Source organism: Ailuropoda melanoleuca, chromosome 2 (assembly GCF_002007445.2).
Source record: "Ailuropoda melanoleuca isolate Jingjing chromosome 2, ASM200744v2, whole genome shotgun sequence".
Lineage (NCBI taxonomy): Eukaryota > Metazoa > Chordata > Mammalia > Carnivora > Ursidae > Ailuropoda > Ailuropoda melanoleuca.
In genome coordinates, this window is record NC_048219.1 from 134,840,569 (window position 1) to 134,864,862 (window position 24,294).

Sequence of the window (24,294 nt, forward strand, 5' to 3'; positions counted from 1 at the left end):
ATTTCTTTGAGATACCACCTCACCAGTGCAGCAATTTCCACATGCCTATGTTGTTTTTTTTAAACCTTCAGCATGTTTTCAGCCTCCCTGGTGTCTATGTCTCTCCTAAAGTTACAAATTGACTCTCTCCTGGAAAAATCAATTGTAGGACTCTCTATGCAAGATATCTATTGATTTCTATAGCTTGTGAGTTCACAGAGTACCTATAATGTTCATTTAAACGCCATCAGGTCTTACAATTGCGGCTCAAGATGCTTTCCAGGTGAAAGTGATGTTCTGGTGGCTTAGAGGAGTTTGAAAAATTATAGGTCAGGCACTTGTTATGAGCATCTGAGCACCCTGGAAAGGTAAAAGTTTGAGTGGAGAGTGGTTTTATTTGGATAAAATACACTATTTGATAACTCTTGGGACATCTGTTCACAAGTTTTAGGTTTCATCCCCACCGTGAGGGTCCGCGGAAGAGGAGGCTCCAGGGTGCACAGGAAGTCAGGCTGATAAAGCAAGTAGCTTCGAAGTGTCATTAGCTGTCTTCCAGCACTGTTGTTAATGTACTTTTCTTAGTGAATTTTCAAGGGTTTTGAGGGAAATGTTTGCTGATGCGACTCTGTAAGGAAATAGTATGCACCATTGAACAACTTGTAATTGACTGTGTGATCAGAACCATGATTTGAGGTAAACAGTGGGGAGGAGGGTAGGGAAGAATGGATGGAAAATGTGACTTATGGATGGTTTCCTGTTATTGTGAGGTATTCTTGGCTTAATCACCAATATACACTTGACTGATTATTTCATAAAGTTGGGCAAAGGGAGGAAGAAAACCCATTTTAGTTTCTTTTGAGAGAACTCAACACTATGTAGCAGAATAAGACAAAAACAATAGTAGAGAGTCAACCCTTATTTTGAATTCAGAGAATCTTAGGACTAGTAGGGCCTTTGAGAACATCTAGACTGCTTCTTATTTTACAGATGTGGAGACCGAGGCGCAGTGAGAGTAACTAGAGAGGGATCCAAATGTCAGCTATTGGCAGAGGACTTTATTGTAGATCCTTAGAATCTACCTTCCTTCCAGACTGATGCTGCTGCTCTCTGATGGGTCTGTTATATCACTGACTACTAAGGAGGACCCAGATCATCGAGAGAGAGATACTGGCTGTGTCTTTTGTGCCAGCTCCTCTTAGAAATGGAATGAGTCTATCTTTTGGTGAAAGGGCAATTGGCATTTCATCTCTTGTCTTTTTTTTTTTTTTTTTCAGTTGGTTTCTAGTGAAAGTGCTAGTATCTCTTGGATGTAACATAGTGCCAGTGATGAGTTTATGAATAAATTCAATGAATAAATTCAATAAAGAAATAGTGGACAGAGAATTCAATTTGAGTATGAATGAACACCTTTCCTTCCCCTTTCTGTAAGTAAGTGACAGGACAGACTGTTGAGACTTCCCTTGTATGTCACTGACATTGATGGAAATATCTTACAGCAAACATGTTGTTTTACGTTTCCATGAAGGAAATTGGTTTGTCTTGGTGACATAATGCTCCTTGTGATAATGTGAAAATGTTACAATGAAAAGAAGATGAGATGAAGTATGCAGTGTGCATTTTTAACAGCAACTAACAAATAGAGGGTTATTTCATTTACTTTAAAAGTAAAAGCTTTTGTACATTCCACTTTTGCCAGAGGGGTGAATGGGCATCCTGGACTCCCTAGGAAAAAAAAAAAAGAGATAATGATATCTTTCCGTCCCTCGAACTCCAGGACCCTACATTACATGTTCAATAATTCAAGACTTCAAAAACCCACTTACCTTGCATTTCGATTAGACTCACTTAGTCACAGCTTCTGGCTGAATGCAGTAATTATATTCCATTTTGCTGCCTAGGTACAGAATTGGCTTTTATATTTGCTTGTTTGTTTTAAGCCCTGAAAAACTTTAATTTGGTTTTAAACTTAAAAGCACAATTGGTCTGAATTTCAAATAAATTTTTATATATCACTGTCATAGTGAATCTAGAAAAACAACATTGCTTGTGGTTTTAACTTTCAGTTAGCAACCATAAAGAACTGAATGTAAAGGTAGTTCCTAGGGGGGGGGTTAATATTACTATTTCTCACAGTATACAAGTGATAAAGCCCTAGTAGGATGGAATCCAAAATATATCATAGCAAATCTTCCAATTTCCCACATCTATTATTTACTCAGGATGTTTTTAGGTGGAATTGATAGGGTAGCTGTATTTCATAAGAGTACAAGAATTAGAGTTGCTGTTAAATATTAAAGACACTATCTTCACATTAGTGATCAGAGTATTTCCATCTGACGATGTAATTTCTTTACAAATATTTCATAGAGTATTTGCATGTTTTATAAACCTCTTGATAAGAATCACATCCTTATTTTGGGGTCACCTAGGAATAGTCACAGGCAATAAGTAGATGATTGCCCAAATGCAAATTATCGTGACTTCAAAAATGGATCCAAATGAAATTGAGGTGATTAAAATTCTACTAACCATTTTCAGAGCCCCATAATCTTTTGGCTTTGGTTTGAATACCAGAGGTTGACTGGCTTTATACTTGTTTATGATGTGACGATGAAATCATAGTGCCTGAAGCAAATGTCCTTGTGTTTCTCAAAAGATTTTAAAATTCATCATGCAGATTAGGCAATCTGATGCTTTCTGACAGCTCGAGGGAAGTATATTTGTGTGCATGTGAATGCAGAAAAGAATTAAATCTGGCCATGCTTAAAAAAAAAAAAAGAGCCAGTTGGTGCTATTTCTGAATTGGCTGCGATATTTAACCATTTCACTCTGGAAAGTACATGTTTGTACTCTGAAAATGTTCCCTTTTTTGTCTGAGGAATTTGGGAGTAAACTGGGAATGTTTTAGGGCCACAGAATTGTTGTAGCATATGTCTTATATGTTCAGCTACAGTGATCTGGCATGAACAAGAATTGTTAAATATCTCAAGTTTATTGAATTCATTTGACAGTGGGATTAAGGTTAAAAGTATAGTTTTTACATGTAATGAAGAATGAGCAATCATAATAAATGTAACAAAAGACAAATATTTGATTTTCAATCAAAGGTCAGCACATAAAAACTAGAAAGACATTTTTAAAAATGATATTTAATGTTCAAGTAGGAAAGTATAGTGTATTAAAGTTGAAATGGATGCTCAGTTTGTTGCATTTGGTTTTATCTTATCTCACATATATAATAATAGAATAGTAATAAAGATTGATTTATGTAATTTAGAATTCTAGGACTTTGAATGAAATGTTATGAAACTTGATTTACATAATGAACAATTAAATCACTTTAAGATCCTTAATGGATAGCTGCAGTGGTCTTAATTAGCGTGACCAAAAAAGCAAACTCTATTAAAACAATTTACAAAGCAACATGAAAGCCAGGGAAGATTGCTAGACAGAGTGCTAAAAGCACTAGATATTTCTGGCTGAAATGCAATAGTGAGTCCCATTAGTTGTGATATTGTGAAGACCTGAAATGCATGTAAAGCTACATATTTTTATGCTACGATTGGATGATCATGGTAATGGATATATTATAAGATGAAAAATGTACATATTTAGTATTATATCATCTTAATAAAATTACTTTTAGATATTCACAATTAAAGAATATTTAGTACATTTCATCTTAAAATTGCTCTAATGCTTACAACTTCTACATTTTAAAAAATGTATATACTTTAAATCTTAACAATGCCAGGGCTTGTGGTACTTAATTCCATCCCTGAGAAACTTGGTTTGGAAGAAATAATGACTATTAATTTTTAAAATGGTTAATTTTTCTAATATAGCCATCCTATTTCACAATTTCTCCAAAGATGTTGTCCACTATTTTCTTGTTATGTCAGATCTGACTTTCTGCTGTTTGCTGTTTCTATGACAACTGTCATTTTAACTTGGAGAGATAGTACCTATTTTAAATATATATACATTTTCAGATACACACACACACACACACACGTTTTAAGAATTTTTTACTTACCAAATAATTGATTAGGCTGGCAATTATGGTCATTAATCAATATTACAATTAAATGTTATGCTAAGATCATGGCTACAGTAGGACATATATATCTTACATTTGTCCTAGATTTTTAAAAAAATATGCAGAAAGCTAGAGAGGCTACAAAAGAAAATCTAAGAAGTAAACTTGACTTAAGTAATGTATGGACACTAATAAAGAAGCATATATACTTAGAAATTCCCCTCAATATGATGTAAATAAAAGTTTTGATGAAAAATTTAAAAATGAATGGAATCCAAAAAAGATAAATGCAGCCTAAATAAATATTGTTATATTTCAAATAACTTTTTTTTTGGTGTTCACTAGCTTTATAGCCAGAAAATGGAAAATGGTTGAAATTTATCATTGTAATTATTTTAAGGTCCTTGATGGTAAGAGCTGCATCCTATAGTCGCCCCACATTACTTAATGGTAATAATCACAACAAGCTTTATTGAACATATATAATTTGCCAGGCATTGTGCCAGATGCTTTAAACAAATCATTTCATTCTGATGCTAGGTCTTAAATAAATTTATTTTTGATTGCCATGTTCATGTCTTTTCTTGAAAAAGGAAATGCTTAATTGAGTAAATGATTTGTCATTTTAAACATGACATGAGTCAGCTGAAATAGGCTTATTGTAGAGAATTTAAGATTTTTGGATACAATTGGGGTGACCTTCAACAGGTGCAGACTCATAGGAAAAAATGTTTTTATATCAAATATTCATGAAATTTCCAATTTATGCACACAATTTTGCCAGTGTAAGTTCTATCACTCTCCAACCCCTCTACATAGCTTTACCAACCTTTAAGTTTATTCATTAAGTCAGAATATTCTAAGATTAGAACATTGAAATATTTTGAATCGATATATTTAACATCTACTTATTACTTTCAAAAGCTGAATGTATAAAAATTTTAGCTTTAAGGATGATTTTTGCAGTATTTTTTCTTATGGTGAAAAATCGTAAGAACCTATATACCACACAATTAGTTAAATAATCTATGGAAAACCCATACAGTCAATTACGACGTGGCCAATAAAAGCAGTTAAACAAATGTATCTATTGACATAAAAACATATTCATATTAATAAAGAAGTTTGCAAAATTGTATTACATTTTCATCCCATTTGTAAAATCATATATGTATGAGGTATATATAAGATAAGATCTAGAGGTAAAAAGAGAAACGTATTTTCCATAGAAATATAGAAAACTTTAAGAGACATTTTCTCTGGACAGTAAAATTATGGATAGTAAGTTTTGTTATTTATATATTTCTCAATTTTCACAATATCTATAAATTTTCTCAATTTATTTTCATATATTTTTAGCCTAATAAGACTTGTGTTCACTCACTATCATAGCTTTCTAGATTTTTCACTAATATAATTACTGCTGTTATGACATAATTGTAGATAAATCTTAGAATAAATCCTTAAAAAAGGAGATCATAGTTCAAAGGGTATCATTTTAATTGCCCTCCAGAAAGCTTTACCAATTTATATGTCTACTTTAAGTAACTGAGTGCCTATTGCCCCAACATCTTGCCAATTGCCCCCCCACCCCTTGGCCAGTTTGGTTGGTAAAAACTGATTCCACTGGTGTTTTAACTTGAATTTCTCTGAATACTAGGAAGCCAACTATTTATATCTTTATTTGCCTTTTTTCTGTGTATAAATGGTCTATTTCGGTTCTTTTTTATTATGATGATGGTTTTTCTTTCATTGTTTTATAATATTAAGGATTATTTGATTAACACAGATGTAATAATGTCTTCCCTATTTTGCCATTTGTCTTTTAACTCTGTTTAGGTTTGCCATAGAAATATGTTTATGTGGTCAAGTATATGGTGGATTTGGCTTTTAAGGAATGCTTAGGCAGAACTTCTTTGCTCCCAACATTAATTGTGCACAAATAATTTCTTCTAAAACTTTCATAACTTTCTATTTTATATTTAAATCTTAAGACCAGTTGAAAATTATGTTGGCATATTGTGTGAAATAGGAAGATAACTTTCCAGTTTTTCTAAAATCATATACTGAATAAAATATTTTCTATTAATCTGAAATTGTATTCTTTTCTTGAACCAAATTCTTACATAAAATAGGACCAGGGTCTGTGGTATCCTTTCTGTTTCATGATTGGGATCGTTATTCCAAAACCAACAATAGTGTTATACTATGACTCTATAGTAAATTTTACTATCTCACATAAGAGTTCCCAATTTTCCTTAACTGGAACAGAAACACCACACACTACCATACTCTTTAAAGCCATTTCATATGATCATTATTTGAATTTTGAAAGAATACTGTCAAGTTACCCAACAAACCATTGCTATGTCATGGGAATTACATTAAATTTATAGGTTAATTTGGTTCACAAGGAAGGTTAACATCTTTGCTATATTGCTTTTCCATTTTAGGAATGCCAGATACCCTTTCATATTTAACTGTTATTTTGCCCACAGTAGAGTTTTGTGCTTTTCTTCTTGCCGTGCATTTTCCTTGCTGAGTCCCTAAGTTTTTAAAATATTTTTGTCCCTATTATGAATGAGACTTTTTAATATATGTTGTAACAGATTATTTTTGGTACTAAAGAGACATTGTTTTTCTTTTTTTAATGGAAATGTTCCCAGGATTACGTCTTTATTTGGCCATAGGTTATTCTTTATCCTACATGAAGGAGGTATCCTTCCACTGACAGTTTTTAATTAATAATCACTATAAAGTTACATCAAATTCTTCATTAGTATGTATCAAAACAATCCTATTTTTTCTATGACCTGTTAATATTATGAACTGAAAAATATTTTTCCAAATGTAAAACTATTATTGCCTTTGACTCTATTACATCATAAAGTAATTTAATCTCACATGAGGAAGGGACATCTGGGTGGCTCAGTAGATTAAGCGTCTCCTTCTCCCTCTGCCTCTTTCCCCCGCCCGTGTGTGTGCATACTCTCTCTCTCTCTCTCTCTCTCTCTCTCGCAAAAATAAAAATAAATAAAATCTTTAATCTCACATGAGGATCAAATTTAGTCTGGCAATGTATGTGCATTAAAGGGCCCTTAGAAATGTTCAAAGTTAATTTAAAATCCATTTTTAAATGTGTTTCATTAAGAGAGAACAAAGCTAAAGGCAATGCTCTTCCTGATTTCAAACTATATTATAAAACTATAGTAATTAAAGCAATATGGTACTGACATAAAAACAGATACACAGATCAATGAAACAGAATAGAGACCCCGAAATAAACTCATGCATATCTGGCCAACTAATGATTCACAAGGGAGCCAAAATATGCTATAGAGAAAGGTTAGTCTCTTCAGTAAATGGTGTTTTAAAAACTGGATATTCACATACAAAGGAACAAAACTGGATCCCTATCATACACCATTCACAAAAATTTCATTTTAATTGTGAATGCCTTTGAATCATTATCTCACTTAATCCTCAAAAGACAACCTATGAGATGAGTGAAGGTTGTGGTCTTGGTGGGATTATTCCTTCATCTGTAAAATGAGGAAACTGAGAAGATGATAGGATAAACATGCCTAAATTCACACAGTTTGTACATGTTGGTGCTGGAATTAAAACCAACTCAAATGCCGGAGCCAGCATTGTTAACCACTACACTCTGGTGTATGTTCTAAAATCCATAAGAAAATAAAAATAATCATTCTATTTCCATGCCATGTAACAGATATTATGTTTCAAAGTCCTTAATTTTTGAAGAACTTTTTACATTAAAGACGAGTGCTTCTTCAGTCGTCCTTTACATTAATACTAGTGAGAACAAAATGAAATGCCACTGGGAATGATAGAAATATAGATTCTGATTAAGTTTAACCCATCTATGCTGATTGCCACTGAAATTAATTTCATCAAATGCCGAAACTCTGGTGTTCCTGCCCCTAGTGCCTCCATGACTAAAGGGGTAGAAATTCTTCCCGTATATCCAAAGTCTATTAAGATTCTATTCCTAAGACAATTAAGGGAGAACACTGTGTGTAGAGGACTATACTGGTGATGTACTACAGAGTACAGGCAGAGTGAAAGCGTGCTCCTGTCCCAGGGAATATTCTCACTAGACGAGTAGTCCAGACTAATAGACATGAAACCATACTGAGAGATATCATTTTTATCTGGCAAATTATGTAAAATGGAGAAAAATCAACTCGGATCTCCAGGAAACTTTGACCTAGAAGAGGTCATCATTGAATGGAAAAACGTTTTGGGGGAAGTGGGGGTTGTTTTAAGTTCATTCCTCAAATTAAAATACTTATTGGCAAGTGAGGTCTGACTCTTAGTTCTAGGTAGTCAAAGCAAACAAACTGCTAACCACCTTTAGGATTCCAAGGATTTCTGTTCTATAAAGCGAAGTCCATTAATTTCTATTTTCCACTTAATTGAGGGGTAGTAAAAAGATAAAGCACAGATATTGATTGATATGCAAATGGAAAAGCTAGAAACAAGAGTGTTCAGCACAAGTAAACAGATACGGTATTTGCCTGGGCCTCCTTTACCTTTTCTCCAAATGGGTTAAAGGATAAATCATTCACTTATATTATTAAAAAAATTCTCTCTTGAATTGTTGAAGTAGGATAAAAGAAGATGAAACTGATCTGTTTAGCATCCCACATATTATAGCTGCAGATTAACTTTAAATACATTTTTGTTTCTTTGTGGCCAGTTTTTGTTTTGATAGCCTCCATCTGGCATTGATCTGCATTCCTTTTGTAGTCTGATTACCAGGCATGAATCAAAGAAATCAACCGGCTCTTCTGTCTTAAGAGGCTGGGGGAAATTACCTTTTTAGATTCCCCCCCCCTTCTTTTTGTATTTAAGTTCCTTATTTAAGATAAAAGAGAGAGAGAACTCATTCAATATTATGTCAACCAAGACTTGTCAACATAACCATGTTCATTTAATTTCTTTTACTGATAACACATAACTATATCCATTCTTTAATTTCATTTTTTTTTACTGGTAATATCCAGCATTTGTCCTCAAACCTCTTTAAAATATTCAGTTAATGGTCATGGTTATGTTAGTCAAGACTTTTTATTGCAAGGGAAAAAAGCCCCACATAATCTACTTTAAACCAAAAAGAGACCTCTTAGTTCATGTAATCAAGAAAGACGGGGGTGAGATCGTATCAGGCAAAATGGATCTGGGGTTCAAGTGGCAACCTCAATGCTCTCTCCGCCCCCTATGACTTGGTTTTCTTCTTATGAAAAGGCCTCATTTTCTCTTACTACATATGGGATTATGGGTTTCCATAATCTGTGGAGGATATCTGCCTGCACATAGACACACACGTCTTCCTAGCACTATGTTCTTGAACGCAAGGAACAATCTTTTCTACTCCTGGCACCAACAACTTAGATGATGAAATAGCTTGTCTTTGGGGAATTATCTTAGTGTGTCAACTCTGTGCCCATTTGTGCTCAGATCTAGTCTGCCCTTCCTCTGAAAATTGCACTTTCCCCACTGATTTCCAGATGGATTCAGTGAATGAGAGGCACTGGTGGGACAGTAGAGGGCAGGATGAAGGGATAAACCAAAGTAATGCCACGCATTCATTCATGCTTCAGGTGATACTTCCAGTGGCCACTGCATTTCCAGCATAATTCTGGCCTTTGCTGTAATGACCCTGCTACTGTGGTCACAGGCTCCGTGGAGCAGCCTTTTCCCCTATGTAGCTCTCAGGAGGTAGCACCAGGTTTTGAGTTCTGGTGACATCCATCCTTCCATTGTGCATCCAGCTGAAAGAGTGTGAGCTTCTTCTTATTACTATACTCCGAGTTTCTTTATCTTCTGTTTTGTTTGGCATCTCAGCTCTTAGAGAATCATTATGACCAGTTCACCATATGAAATTCCTTCCATTGGACTATCTAACATTGCCTCTCTTTCCTGAACTGGACCCTGCCTGCTAACCTTAGCCTGGGTCACATGACCTTCACTGAACCAATCACTGTGGACAAGAAATTAGGTTCATTGATTGGCTACATCTTGTTCGTTTACCCACTCTTGCGATAATAAGAAAGGAGATGTGGAGTGTGTTACCAGAAAAAAATAGAAGAAAGAAAAATATGTTGGGCCACCAATAATAATGGCTATCATATTAGTAATTCATTTTGATACCATAGTTAATAAACATGAAGATCTAAATCGATTTTTTAAAAACAGCACTACACAAATAAATCATAAATAGTAGAAATGTCTCGTGTCAATTGCTTTTTAAATTTATAAATACTCTATCAAAATTCTGCCCTTTTTGCTTATAAAATAATAAGAATAAATATAAAATAAATGAGAAAATTAGGGGAAAGCAAAGCAAGATAAAAGCAATATTAAGAAGTGATGTTAGGTTACCCTTTTTCTGATAATAAAGAGAACTAGTATATTAAAGATCAGCTATGAGTCATGTGTTGTTTTAAATGCCTTATTTATCCTTTCTGAAAAATACATAAATCAGAGTTTATATGCCCATTAAACAGATGAAGAAACTGATGTTAATTGCCCAAAGTCACAAGCTAAGATGAAAATATTAGCAAGATGTTAATGTCTGTGTTTTTGATACTCAGAGCCTAAGCACATTATATTACATTATTATGCCACTAATATTTCTCCCTTGAACTGTATTTAATCAGCATTTCCCTACTCATATTTAAAAAAATAAAATCCTCACTCAGGGTTCATTCCTATTCACTTTCTGGTAAAATCACTTTATTATACAGTCATCTGTCATAAAGTCTATCAATGGATTTCTGTCACGGAATTCCCTCATAGAATACCCAGAATGAATCCCTCTTGCCTTGGTCCACACTTCGTACTCAGCATTGGCACGATGTGTAACAATATGGTGTTATAAGCAGACCAATTTGTGACCTAGTTAGTTACATGATTGTACACACTCCACTTCTGCCTGCCACAACATGCAATGTTTCTGAGATATGAAGAAAGTACATGAACATTTATGAAATAGTAGGTGCTGGCCACTTCCTATAGGGGCACATTTGTGAGGCTCCCTACGTCTTAATGTGGCAGAGAAGATGAGAACATACTCTATAACACAACGTCTCTGATTTGTTCCTCATTATTCTTTAAGGGAATGCAAGTTGTCAGGGCAGCCCCAGCAACCATTCAAGCTTGTTTGGGTGTTCCTACCCTGTGGGATAGTAATGGTGTGGTTTCCAGGAGGGAACATGTCCACCATAACAATGAAGGTGGATACCACAAGGCTGCTTCGACACCTAAAAGTTGAGTGAACAAATTCTGTCAAGTTCTTCCTCTTTTTTTCCTGTCCGTGGATATTGCTTTTTCTTTTTTTAGGTTTGATTTCTATTTTCTGCAGTACACTGAAAGTACACTGACTAACATAGGCTGCAATTTAGCTGTGTTCCTAGGACCATCTGTAAGAATTTATGCATTTCCTGGGAATCTGATCAATTCTAGCAGCCATCCTCTATTTTCTCTCTGAGATTGAGGAGCCCTGCAATTAATTTTATATTTAAAAGTTGGTTTCTGCTTGAAAAAATTGGAGGCCCAATGTCCAGAGACCATTCTGTGCTTCAAAATTGATTTTCTGAATAATTCTCTTTCAGGCAGACACACATGCATTTTTATGTGAAGTCATAAGTATTGTTTCACAAAATTTATTTAATTACCTCCCTCTCTCCCTCCCTCCCTTCCTTCCTTCCTTCCTTCCTTCCTTCCTTCCTTCCTTCCTTCCTTCCTTCCTTCCTTCTTCCCTTCCTTCCTTCTTCCTCTTTTTCTCTTTCTTTCTTCGTAGAATTCCACAGCATAAATTTACCCCCAATATAGTCACCCATTCTCCTGCCAGTTGTTTTTTAAAGTTGTTCTCACTTTTTTTATATGAAAACCTATGCTGCTCTAAATATTCATGTACATAGTATATGTTCAATTTTCTACATTGTTCTGTCAATTACTGTTAAATTATTTTCATGATATTTCCTGGTTTCAAGATAATCCACAAATAATTTAATTAAAATATAATCTTATTTTGAGCTCCCTCCCTTTTTTTTCTTATTCCTACTTCCTTCCCTCTCTCCCTCTTTTTTTTCCTTTCTTTTTATTTTGCTTGGTTTTTCCCTTTTCTTCCCCTGTGTTCTTCATCTACATCTCTTGCTCTGTAAGTAACTCTTATTGTCCTAGTTTATATCCTGTCATTTTTTTTCAATACCAAATACTCATAAATAAACATATTGTCACAAGAGATTTTTTTGTCAAAAGTGGATCATCTTATATACATTTTTCTTCATCTCGATTTTTTTCATTAAACAATACCTTATGAAAATTCCCCAACATATTTGTCATAGCTCCATTTTATTCTTTTTGATGATTGCAAAATATTGGGTATATCCCGGTTTTATCAATCTTTCCCCTATGAGTGTTCATTTGTTCTAGCTTAGTTTTTATGCTACTATAAGCAAGGCTATAATGTGTGTTCTTTTGAAAAAGTCCTTATAACTGGTGCTTTACCTTTTTTTCCTCCTTTTTTAGAGGAGGGAAAGAGAGAGGGAGGGGTGGGAGAGAGAATCTTGAGCCATCATGGGGCTCTATCTCACAACCCTGAAATAAATGACCTGAGCTGAAATCAAGAGTTGGATGCTTAACTGACTGAGCCACCCAGATGCCCTGATGCTTTACTTTTTTTTTTTTAATTAATTTATTTATTTGAGAGAGAGGGAGGAGGAAAGAGTCCCAAGCAGACTCCATGCTAAGCATGGAGCCCGAGGTGGGGCTCAATCATACCACCCGAGATCATGACCTGAGCTGAAACCAAGAGTCGGAGGCCTGACCGACTGTACCACCCAGGTGCCCCTGGGGCTTTACTTTTTGGAGGATAGATTCTTAATAGTAGGAGCACTGACTTAATGGATTTAGCATATTGCTTTTTCAAAAGACAGCAAAACATGTGCTTCTACCAGCTTTGGATATGATTATACTTTTCTTCATAAGTCCCAAGCGGAAAGTGTTTATTTATTTATTCAGAAAGATGAAGTCCTTGATCTTATGATGTTTATTTACATTAGTAGTCAAGAAAACTAATAAGTGAATAATATGATGATGACACAAATGTATTGCGAAGAAAAATAAAGCAAGTTTGGCATATAGAAAATAGGGATGGCTATTTTAAATAAGTGGGTCATAAAAAGCTTTGCTATTTTGATAGAGGTTTAATGGAGTAAGAGAGTGGGCCATGTAATATCCGGAGTGGGAGGAGACTTCTAGAGGGAACGAAGAGCAAATGCAGGACGTCAGAAAAGAGCTTGACACTTGTGTGGATGGGTAATGGGGAATCAATGGAGAAGACATAGACCAGGTGGGAGTGGTAGAAATGAGAGGTATGGGTAGAAGTGAGAGATGTGGGACTTGGTGAGAAGTGCTCAGATTCATGATAAATCTTAAAGGTAGAGCTGGTGGGAAACACTGATGTTTAAATGTGAGGTTTGAGAAAAAGAGATAAATAATTCTTAGGCTTTTTTAACTAAACTTTATATTTTGGAATAATTTTAGATTCATGACAAAATTGCAAAAATAGCACAGAATTAGCTAAACCCTTTGCTCAGCTTCCCCCAGTGTTAACATCTTACATAACCACGGTACAGTTGTCCAGACTAAGAAATTAACATTGTTATCATTTATTTTTATATTAACTAAACTACAGACTCTTCTCAGAAGTATTCACGGATATCCTTTTTCTATTCTAATAAGACCTACTCAAGGATACCATGTCGAATTTAGTTATTGTGTCTCCTTATTATCCTGTTTTCTCAGTCTTCCCTTGTTTTTTTAAGACCATTATTTTTTTGAAGAGCATAGTTAGAATGATCCTCAATTTTCGTTTTCTCTGGTGTTTTCTCATGATTACGTGGGGTTGTGGATCTGGAAGAAGAAAGCCACAGAAAACGAAGCGCTCTTCTTGTCCAAATATATGAGGAACCAGATGATACCAGCATGCCATATCAGCTGATATTAATGTTAGTCATTTAGTTAAGATGGTATCTGCCAGGTTTCTCCAATTTATCATTATTTTTTTCCCTTTTTCCATATTCTATTCTTTAGAAACAACTTACTTAAATATAGCTCGCACTCAAGGTGGGGGGTGGGGACCAAGCTCCACTTCCTGAAGGGGAGAAGTATCTACATATATTTTTTGGAATACTTGTAAGAAAGATTTGTTCTTTCTCCCCTGTTTATTTATTGTCATTTGTTTACACGTGTATAGACTCATAGGTATTCATTTTATTCTTTGGGTTATAATCTAATACTGTCATTATTATTATTATTATTATTTGCTGAAATTATTCCAACTTTGATCATGGAGAGTTCTTTCAGGTTGGTTCTTGTATCCTTTTGACATGCTTGTGCCTATTCTTTTTTTCTTTCTTTTCCTTTCTTTCATCACCGTAAGATGCTTCAAGTTCATTTTGTGTTTTCCCTGACCCAATCCTAGAATCAGCCATTTCTCGAGGAGCTACATTTTTATTATGAGTCACTGGGTAAACACTGATGTCATTTACTGCACTGGAAAAGACTCGAGTAAGAGGAGGAAGCCTGGAGTATGTTATTTTCTTTCTTTCTCCCATTTTCCTTCCTTCCTTCCTTCTTTCCTTCCTTCCTTCCTTTCTTCCTTCTTTCCTTTGTTTCTTCCTTCCTTTCTTTCATATTATTATTATTATTATTACTNAAAGACTGGAGTAAGAGGAGGAAGCCTGGAGTATGTTATTTTCTTTCTTTCTCCCATTTTCCTTCCTTCCTTCCTTCTTTCCTTCCTTCCTTCCTTTCTTCCTTCTTTCCTTTGTTTCTTCCTTCCTTTCTTTCATATTATTATTATTATTATTACTATTATTATTATTATATTAACACGTTAACTTTCAAAAGCATATTAGCCATTCAAGAGGAGCTGTGGAATAGGCTGTGGATATAAGAACCTACAACCAGAGAAGAGGTTCAAGCTAAAGAGCTAAAGTGAGGATTCATAAATAAATGGTGGTATTTAAAGACATAGGACTGAATCTGCTTTTGTAAGAAAGAGTCAGCTAGAGAAGAAATATCAGACCTCAATTTACTAAAGGATTTAGACATCAGGAAGATTAGTAGAAATTAGGCAGAGGTTAAGAAATGGCAGCAAATGAGGTAGGAGATAAGCCTACTTCGTGCATGGTATCCTAGAAGCCAAGTAACAACAACAACAAAAAAAACAAAAACAAAAAAGAAAAGAAGAGAAAAGAAAAGTGATTATCTGAGTCAGACTCTCTTGAGAGAAAATTTACCATTTGGTTTGTCAATCTCCAAGTTCACTGCTGACCTTGGAAGTACTACTTCAGTGGAGTTGTAAAAATGGAGCCCAATTTGGAGGAGTTCAATATAGAATTGCATTTGAGGAATGGAGAATGCCCTCTCTGGGGAAGTTGCTATAAAATGGAGTTGAGGAATAAGGTGATGAAATGGGGAACTGATGTAAAGGGATTTTCTAATTAAGTTTTAAATTTTAATTCCAGAATAGGTAACATACAATGTAATATTAGTTTCAGATGTACAATATAGTGATTCAACAATTCTATACATTACTCTGTGCTCATCAAGATAAGTGTGCTTTTAATCCCCTCCACCTATTTCACTCATCTCCCTACCCACCTTCCCTCTGGTAACCATCTGTTCTCTATAGTCAAGAGTCTGTTTCTTGGTTTCTCTCTCTATCTTTTCCTTTGCTCGTTTGTTTTGTTTCTTCAATTCCACATATGAGTGAAACATACGATATTTGTCTTTCTCTGACTGACTTATTTCACTTAGCATAATACTCTCTAACTCCATCCATGCTGTAAACAGCAAGATTTCATTCCTTTTTATGGTTGAATCATATTCTACTGTGTATATATACACCACATCTTCTTTGTCCATTCATTTATTGATGGACACTTGGGCTGCTTCTATAATTTGGTCATTGTAAATAATGCTGCAATAAATATCGGGGTGCATGGAATGTCTTTCCATTTCTTTGTGTCATCTTCAATTTCTTTCATCAATGTTTTATAGTTTTCAGAGTACAGGTCTTTCACNTGGGGTGCATGGAATGTCTTTCCATTTCTTTGTGTCATCTTCAATTTCTTTCATCAGTGTTTTATAGTTTTCAGAGTACAGGTCTTTCACCTGTTTGGTTAAGTTTATTCCTAGGTATTTTCTTATTATTGGTACAACTGTAAATGGGATTGTTTTCTTAATTTATTTTTCTGCTGCTTCATTATTAGTGTATAGAAATGGAACAGATTTCTGGAACAGATTTCCTACAACTTTACAGAATTCATTTATCTGTTCTGGTAGTTTTTTGGTAGAGTCTCTTGGGTTTTCTATATACAGTATCATGTCATCTGCAAATAGCGAAAGTTTTACTTCTTCCTTGCCAATTTGGATACCTTTTATTTCTTTTCGTTGTCTGATTGCTGCAGCTAGGACTTCCATTACTTTGTTGAATAAAAGGGATTTTTTTTTTAAGTTGGGAGAAATTACAACATATTTGCAGACAGATGGGAATAATCCGGTGAAATGGGGAGAAGGGGGAATAATGATGCAGGAGCAAGAGGGAATAATTGAAGTAACAAAGACCTAAAATTGGTGAGAGGAAATAGAATCCAAAAGGGATTGATCTTAGGTGGGAGAGAGAAGTTTCTCCATTATAACAGGATTGAAGGCTGACTATCTGGGTGTAAATATCAAGAGTATACAGGATATAGATAAGAAGAGGAAATCGAATCATTCTTCCAAATTTCTTAGAAGCAGTATCATAAACTGAGAGAGGGGAGATGGGAAGAAATGTTGGAGAGTTGCAAAGAAGCAAAGGTACTTCCTTTAGTGGTGTCATAGGGTTGAAGTATGTGGTCCTATATCAATAGTTATGCCAGTGATGCAGTATCTTACATTTTCTCTGGTTAAAATCATCAGTTCAGCGACTACAGGTAGTTTCATAGTAGAAAGAGAGTTGAATTTAACCAAGTGATTTTTTTTTTTAATCATGCTGATCTGAAGAGGAGAGAGAAAACTCCTGGAGGTGAGTCTATATGCAAGGATAGTCTACCATGTTGAATAACAGACCCTAAACTGGGTGAGTGGGAAGTGTGAACATGAGCGGGAGGAGTGAAAAACGTGTAAAGGTTGAGAAACATCTTTGGTGGTGAAGTGGATACTCTAAACAATTTGCAACCTTTTGTTATAAAGGTTTGTTAAGGCTTCCCTGTAACCTGCTGATCCTAACTGCCCTTGTGATGGTAGAGCCTGAAACACTTTTTTAATCTCTTTTAATCTGTTTTATCAAGTTTGTTCCTCTTCTTGAGTCAATCTCACTAACTGGAAATTTTCTAGAAAATTATATAATCCTTTAGGTTTTAAAAATTTTACCTAAATTTTCACCAGATTTTCTTATATTTCTTGCAAATTTCCCATAATTATTGTTATCTTTTCTCACGTGTTAAAATAGAGATACACCTGAACCATTCTACAGAAATGTATGTAAACTTTTGAGCACAGCTGATTGAGTGGAAGAATCCCATGGTGACTGACTACCTGATACATAAATAGCCTAATTAAGACTGATTTAATTTGTTTCGATAACTCTTGTGCACTTTACTGAAATGGAATGACTAACTGCTATCATTTTAGGAAACTTTTTGGTCATGTGATACTATATTATAGTTCAACACATGTTAGACACGGAAATTCATTTTTTGTTGTTTGGTAAATTAGTAGATGCTGCATGTATTTTGATAACTGCACTTCAGCATGTGTGAAGGTACGAAATCAGAGTGATCTTATTACTTAAGAAAGGATTCTAAATAGAATCAATGTGACTGTCAGTGGGGTTTTATTCTTTTAGAAAGATAGTGTCAAACTTTACATGGCAGATTGGTCTTTCCTGCTAAATTCTTTTGCCATAGGCCCTTTGTTTCTGTCAGGAAGCTGTCCTTCAGAGAGAATGATGCTTTTGCTGGTTGCAGGCATATTAGTTATGCACTACTATATTTTAAGACGCAGTTGCAAATGCAATTAAACTATTGCACTGAACTTATAAGTCTTATTGTCACCTTAGAAATAGTGAACAGAAAATTTGCATTTTTTCACTTCAGTTCACAAAGGACATTTCCTTTTGACATACTGAAACTGATATGAAGCAGGCTTCCAGACATGCAGAAATGGTCAGCTTGGGGGTCTCAAATTCTGTGACCCCAAGAGGAGCAAGTTTATTCTCAAAAACTTGACATTTGCAAGAGATTTTTTTTAAAAAGACAGAAACAAGATAAGAGTGTCTGAAGCAAGTTATATTTTCTTATAGTTAATCAATGAATCATCCACTAAAAATAATACAAGCTGATCTGATACCTGAGTCAAGGCTACCACTGAGATGTGACCTTCAGTAACCTCAGTGAAGTCTAGCATGACTATCGATTAAAACATGCCAACAAGAGCTTTGTGCCTCACGGACCTACTAAAGGTGCCATTTAGAGAAAATGTTGACAAACAGGGGAGAGTGCCTTTACCTTTGCCACTACAAACGGCTGCTGGGATTTGTAGGATGGTTTGTAGTAATGTCCATGGGCAACCAGGAAACCAAGGAACCTGACACAGGAGAGGTGGTAGTCACCATTCCCTCTAGCTCCACAAGATTGCAGAAATTTCTTAAAGTGAAAAACTGGGTCTCAGGGAATTTCTTAATCGGATCCCAGATATTAGAAAAGACCAGATATAAACCATGCATGTTAGGTGAACATTCCTAAATGATAACATAGGTTTTATCTCAATATTATTTTTCATAGAACTCATAATCATAAACCAGGATTCTTTACATGGACACCAAAAAAATTTATGAAGACAAATGATGTTGCATTTACATTAGTGTACATGTTCCTAGTCTTCCATAAATTTCACTGTCCTTGAATATTTTACTTAGTGCCTGGGATGGTTGTATTTATTCACAAATCAGTCCCAGATGTCATTTGCCACTTCTAAGGCCATCCATAGGACTGGGATCCATTCAAGTACGACTTTAACAGGCTATGCTGGGGGTATCCACCTTAGGTCGTGATTACTTCATAGACATAGAATTCCAAGAAAATGGCAGTCCCCACCAATCCTGTGTACATAAGCAGTGATGAGCCCAGAAGGCTTGCAGAGGAAGACTAACAGCCCCTAGATCTTTCTGAGATACATTACCTAGTGATTATTCCTTTACAAAGTTGCCTGGGTCTCAGAGTGAGCGCTATTGATCCATGGGTCTTAGCTCAACTCTTCAAATTCTCTCTCTCACGAAAGTGCACACACACTTCCTCACATAGTCTCATACAGCCCATGTCCCCAAGTCACATCCAGAAAACCAGGGTACTGAGTTGGGTTGTTTTCCAGCCGTAACTACTGCACATTGTGCCCAGAACTAGCCCTGATCCTCAGATGCCCAATCTTGGAAATTTGCATTGAAAATTACGTCTTCTTCCAGAATTATTTTTCCTTTGTGATGGATTCCTGGGCTCCTCCCAGGGGCTCAACTGGCCTCAGTTCGGGTCAATCCTGTCCATCGAGTATATGTTTATATATTTGACTTTCAAACAGGTCAGAGTTTGGGTTCCTTTTTTCCATTACCAAGGGTCCTTTGGCCTTTGTCTAAATTACAGGGTAATTGCAGGTATGTAAATTTAGATACTTTTGCTTTTCTCAATAGACTACTTTAAATGCCTGTAAAAAGTCTTTTATTTATTTGGTTTTAAAATACGATTATGTTTTCAATTCCAATTTTAACAATCAGTGGTCAAAAAATACTTCATCTCTTGCTTCAGATTCAGCTACATGTCAAATATATGGCAGTTTTCATATTTATAAAATAGGGAGACTGAACTAGATAGCAGTTTCCCCATTTTTTAAATAATAGCAAACCTTTCTATTTTTAGGATAATACCTTAAACAATACCTCAGTAGGTAAAAATGACATTTAAATAATATGGAATTCATTTTCATTAACAAGAAAATTTGAGTTGAGATTATGAATGACATTTATAGACATTCAACTCAGCATCTAACTTATTTTTGGTATTTTGTTATAATTGCAAATAATTTATAAAGTCTTTATTCAATGGACATATTACAAGCAGGTAGAGAGATCTGTTAATATACTTGGTTATTGGTTTTTAATTGCTTAAGCTGCAATCTTAGGTTATGTATATGTCATTAACAGAGAAGACTGAAAAAGTTATATTCTGAAATATTCCTCAAAATGGGTGCTAACAGGTGATACAAGTAATTGTTTCAGTGGTCTTTAGTATGTCATCATTTGAGGGTATAATATTCTCAACAGAGTTTAAGGTATTTAAAATTTTACTTAAAACTGAACTTTGAAACAATCTTTCCAAATTTCTCAAGTTTCTCTGCTGAATCTGGACTTCCTCAGAACCAAACTGGACTCAATAACCTGTAGTTAGCTCTATAATTCTAACCATAATTTGGTAACACTTGTGAGTGAGTACCATGGATATTCTAGTCTGTTCTAAATCCATGTATACATGTAGATGTACATAAAGTTAGAGGAAGAAAGAGGCTCCCAGAGACACAATGTTCCTGAGACCTTTTTTTTCCTTAAAGATTTTGATGTTTTAAGCTTGTCTGAACAACATCAGCCCACGTTGTTTGCTCAGGCTATTTCTTCACACAAGTGACTCATGTATAGTATTTCTATGCTACCTGTAGTCATTGGCCATGGTCTGTGATGGTTCATTTCTGGCTATTTTGGAAATAATAAGTAAACCACCCCTCACAAACTTTCCTACCCCATCTTAAGGAAAACTTTTACATTTGTCTATGAAATAATGATTTACTTCAACATGTTAGAAGGGAAAGTTCATTAATTCTTTAGAGAAAGTGATTATGTCCATTTTAGTTTGAGAAAAATAACGAGTGTATAATTATTGTGAGGATTTCATTACATTTTAAATTATTGCACTAATCATTTTGAAGTATGGCACTGTAATATTCAAAATAAGATTTTTCTTAAAGCATGTTTATTTTAAGGAATGATTTGTCTAAATTATTTTCTTAAAGCCTAAGGTATGTTAAAACCAGGGCATATAAATGTTGGAGTTAATTTTATTATTACATAATTTCCTTTAAGCAAATCAAAAAACGTACTAAATAGTCCTTGTGAATGCTACCAACTACTTAGCTCTGACATGTTGGTTGATTTTCCTGGATTTTTGTGTCTTGAAGATATGAATCTCCTGGAAGCCGGAAAGTTATTGAAATCTAGCGCAATGCAGATTAATAAGATGGAATGTCTTCAACTTCTTGTGCATAGTAATGTTTGTTTATTGATTAGAAATTTGCTACATTCTTCTAGGATGGATATTCTTTCTGCTAAATTATATACAGTGTGATTGTTTAGTTCTATATTTGATGTCTTGTTTATGTTCCAAGATTCCTATTGATTTTCGTGTGTCACATTATATTTACACCACGTAGTTAGCTTTACTTTTTGCAAATATAACTTTATGTGACATATTGAGACATGTTTTCTTTTTTAAGGAGAAAATAAGGAGCTATCAACAGACTGAAAAGATGTTTTCAGAAGCATAGAGTCTTCAAGAAGATACCAGAGTTCATGAGATCTCAAGGTTAGCAGTTCACAAGTTATTATTTTCATGCTTTTACAGATCTGAGATGTAAACTGTTCCAAGTAGTGCCTCTAATGTTTAATTGGATACTAAGGACACATGTTTACTTAAAATACATATTTTGACAAGATCTCTTCACAATTTTTAAAAATTCATTTATACCAGAAATACAATGTTTAGTTCAATTGGGGATGGTTAAAAGAAAATATTGTTTCAGTAGAAAACCATTGGTTATTAAAATTAGCTTTGCTTTTTATAAAGAGTAACACTGTTAAAATAGAAATAAATAAATATTAGGCATCCTTATAAAATTTTATTTCTGATTTGTTAAGAAATGTACACCTACTTTGCAAATTTTTCGTTTATTTTATATCTTAGGCTGCAGCCTATACACATGTACACAAATAGTTTAGAAGGGTAGCTGATCGTCAATCCTTCTATAGTCCTTTGAATCCCACTCCCTGACTTTCCCGAAGTACAATGAAATAAATTATGCTTTTGTTGGAAAATGTGGTCTTAATAAAATGATAGTTCATATGAATGAGCAGAAGGATAGTTGAGGACCTTTCCTATGTTGTTTAGAGTCCTAATCTGAAAAAGCAAAGCAAAGTAAAACAGCTAATTAAACATCTTATTGTAATAATAACCTCATGTAAAATATTCATTTGGAAGTTTGAATTACAGTGTAAGTTGAAATAGTTTATTCTCATGGGATAGCTTGAGAGAGTGGGTGATTTCTGCCTTCTTCATTTTGTAGGACCCAATATCAAATATTTATAACTTAAAATGAAAAAGTACTGATGATCTTTTCTTTTGATTGCCTTGGTCAGGTTTGTCTTCTACATCTTCTACGTCTTTTCCTCACTCATCCAAGGATATATTCATTCAAAATTTATTTAGGATTTACCATATGCACAGCAATGGGCTAAGTGCTTTGGTTGTTTCAAAATGAATAAGATATGGTTCCTGTTCTCAAGAATCGCCCAACCAATATGTTACTCAGAAATTGATTTTATTATTAACACAAGCAACAGATAATTAAAAAGATGAGCCAGATTTAAAAGGGCATGTAATGAATTTTAAAAAGCAATGAGAATTATTTGGGGGTTATTCATATTTTCACATTATGGCTTTTATTAACCTAGCATAGTGAAAGTTTATACCAATGGGAATGTTGTTACTCTATTACAAACCACACCTGATTGTTGTTTTATAAAGTAGCTCTTCAAAATGTAATATGAGATTTTAAAACAAGCTTCTTTTTTGCCACAACTGCAAATTTAATGTTGTAGAAAGTCGTATGTAAACACCTATGAAAAGAAGAAAGGTGAGCATTGCCTACTTGGTGTTCTTTTCTTTTCTTTTTTTTTCCAGTATATTTGACTTCTTTATTAAGCTCACCAGAGAATTAAATAATTTCCCCAACAACCTAGAAAGGCATGTGTGTAGGTTTGAAAAGGATTGAACGCTATAAACCTCTAAGGGATCCCCATGCAAATAGTAGCTGGGTGAGTAAAGAATTTGCAGTGGTGTGGGAGTCCAGACTGCTTGAAATAGCATTGCACAGCACTATGCTTCTCACAAAAAGCTTCTAAGAAGGTGATATCTGAAGAAGTTAAAACAGATCAAGTCCTTAAAAATAGTAAAATTGTTTTTTTGAAAAGTCAGTGAAGACATCTCTTGCTTAATTGTGCCATTAGACAAGTGGTTAGGCTAATTTACATAACAACCACAATCATTCAACAAATATTTATCTATCATGTGCCAACTATGTGCATGGGAGTGGCAGCAGTGAATAAAATACACCAATATCCTTGCTTCCATGGAAATTACATTCTAGAGGGTAAAAATATATAAGCAATAAAAAAATTAATTATATATTATGTTAGGTGGTTAGAGTGCTATGAAGAAAAAGAAAACAGGAAAGGGAATATAGAATGTAGAAGGATGGAATTTTAAAAATAAGCCTGATGACCTAGTACTGCATAATTTACACAAAAGAGATAGATGCTACCTTTGCCCAAATAGTGCCAACTGAAAATGAATGTGATGAAAAATACAATGCCTACTGGTAAGTTTTCTAAATCACCATTTGTTAAAGTAAACGTTGTTAATGTGTATAAAATAACTAGTATGTGTCTTCCTTAATTTCACCAGAAGGAAAAGATGTATTTTTAAGATGATAATACACTTACTACATGTACATAAAATGTGGTCAAAATGTTTGCATTAAGGAAAGGTACAATTGAACATGGATTAGTCCAATCACTTATGAAAGGGGTAAAGGCTATAACTATTTGTCTGTGTAGGGGAGAAAATTAATCCAGTTTTTTGAATTGAATAAATATTACAAACCTAAAGTAAATACAGATATCTATGGCAATACATATAGATGACACATGGTGTTAAAAAGCTCTATATAATTGTGTTTCTTTTGTTTTATCATCAGTCTTATTATCATTTTAGGAAAGCTCTAAGTAGTGGGACTACAGACAGAAGGGACTTATTTAAATACCATCTCATTCCCATAGTACTAATTTTTTAAAGGACTCATGTCTTCCTTTGTACATT

The 24,294-nt window shown here is 34.4% G+C and overlaps 1 protein-coding gene across 2 annotated transcripts in view; it reads left to right on the top strand.

Moving 5' to 3' along the window:
• The window catches only part of CSRNP3 (cysteine and serine rich nuclear protein 3), a 193,383-nt gene that overhangs the window by 18,924 nt on the left and 150,165 nt on the right, over nt 1-24,294 (top strand). The window contains exons 3-4 of one of the 2 annotated variants that reach the window (XM_034654668.1): nt 17,105-17,126; nt 21,635-21,723. In XM_034654668.1, coding sequence (XP_034510559.1) covers nt 21,711-21,723 — 13 coding nt within the window. In that variant the 5' untranslated portion in view covers nt 17,105-17,126; nt 21,635-21,710. The remainder of the gene's footprint in view (nt 1-17,104; nt 17,127-21,634; nt 21,724-24,294) is intronic. The other variant, XM_019807662.2, reaches the window with a different exon arrangement.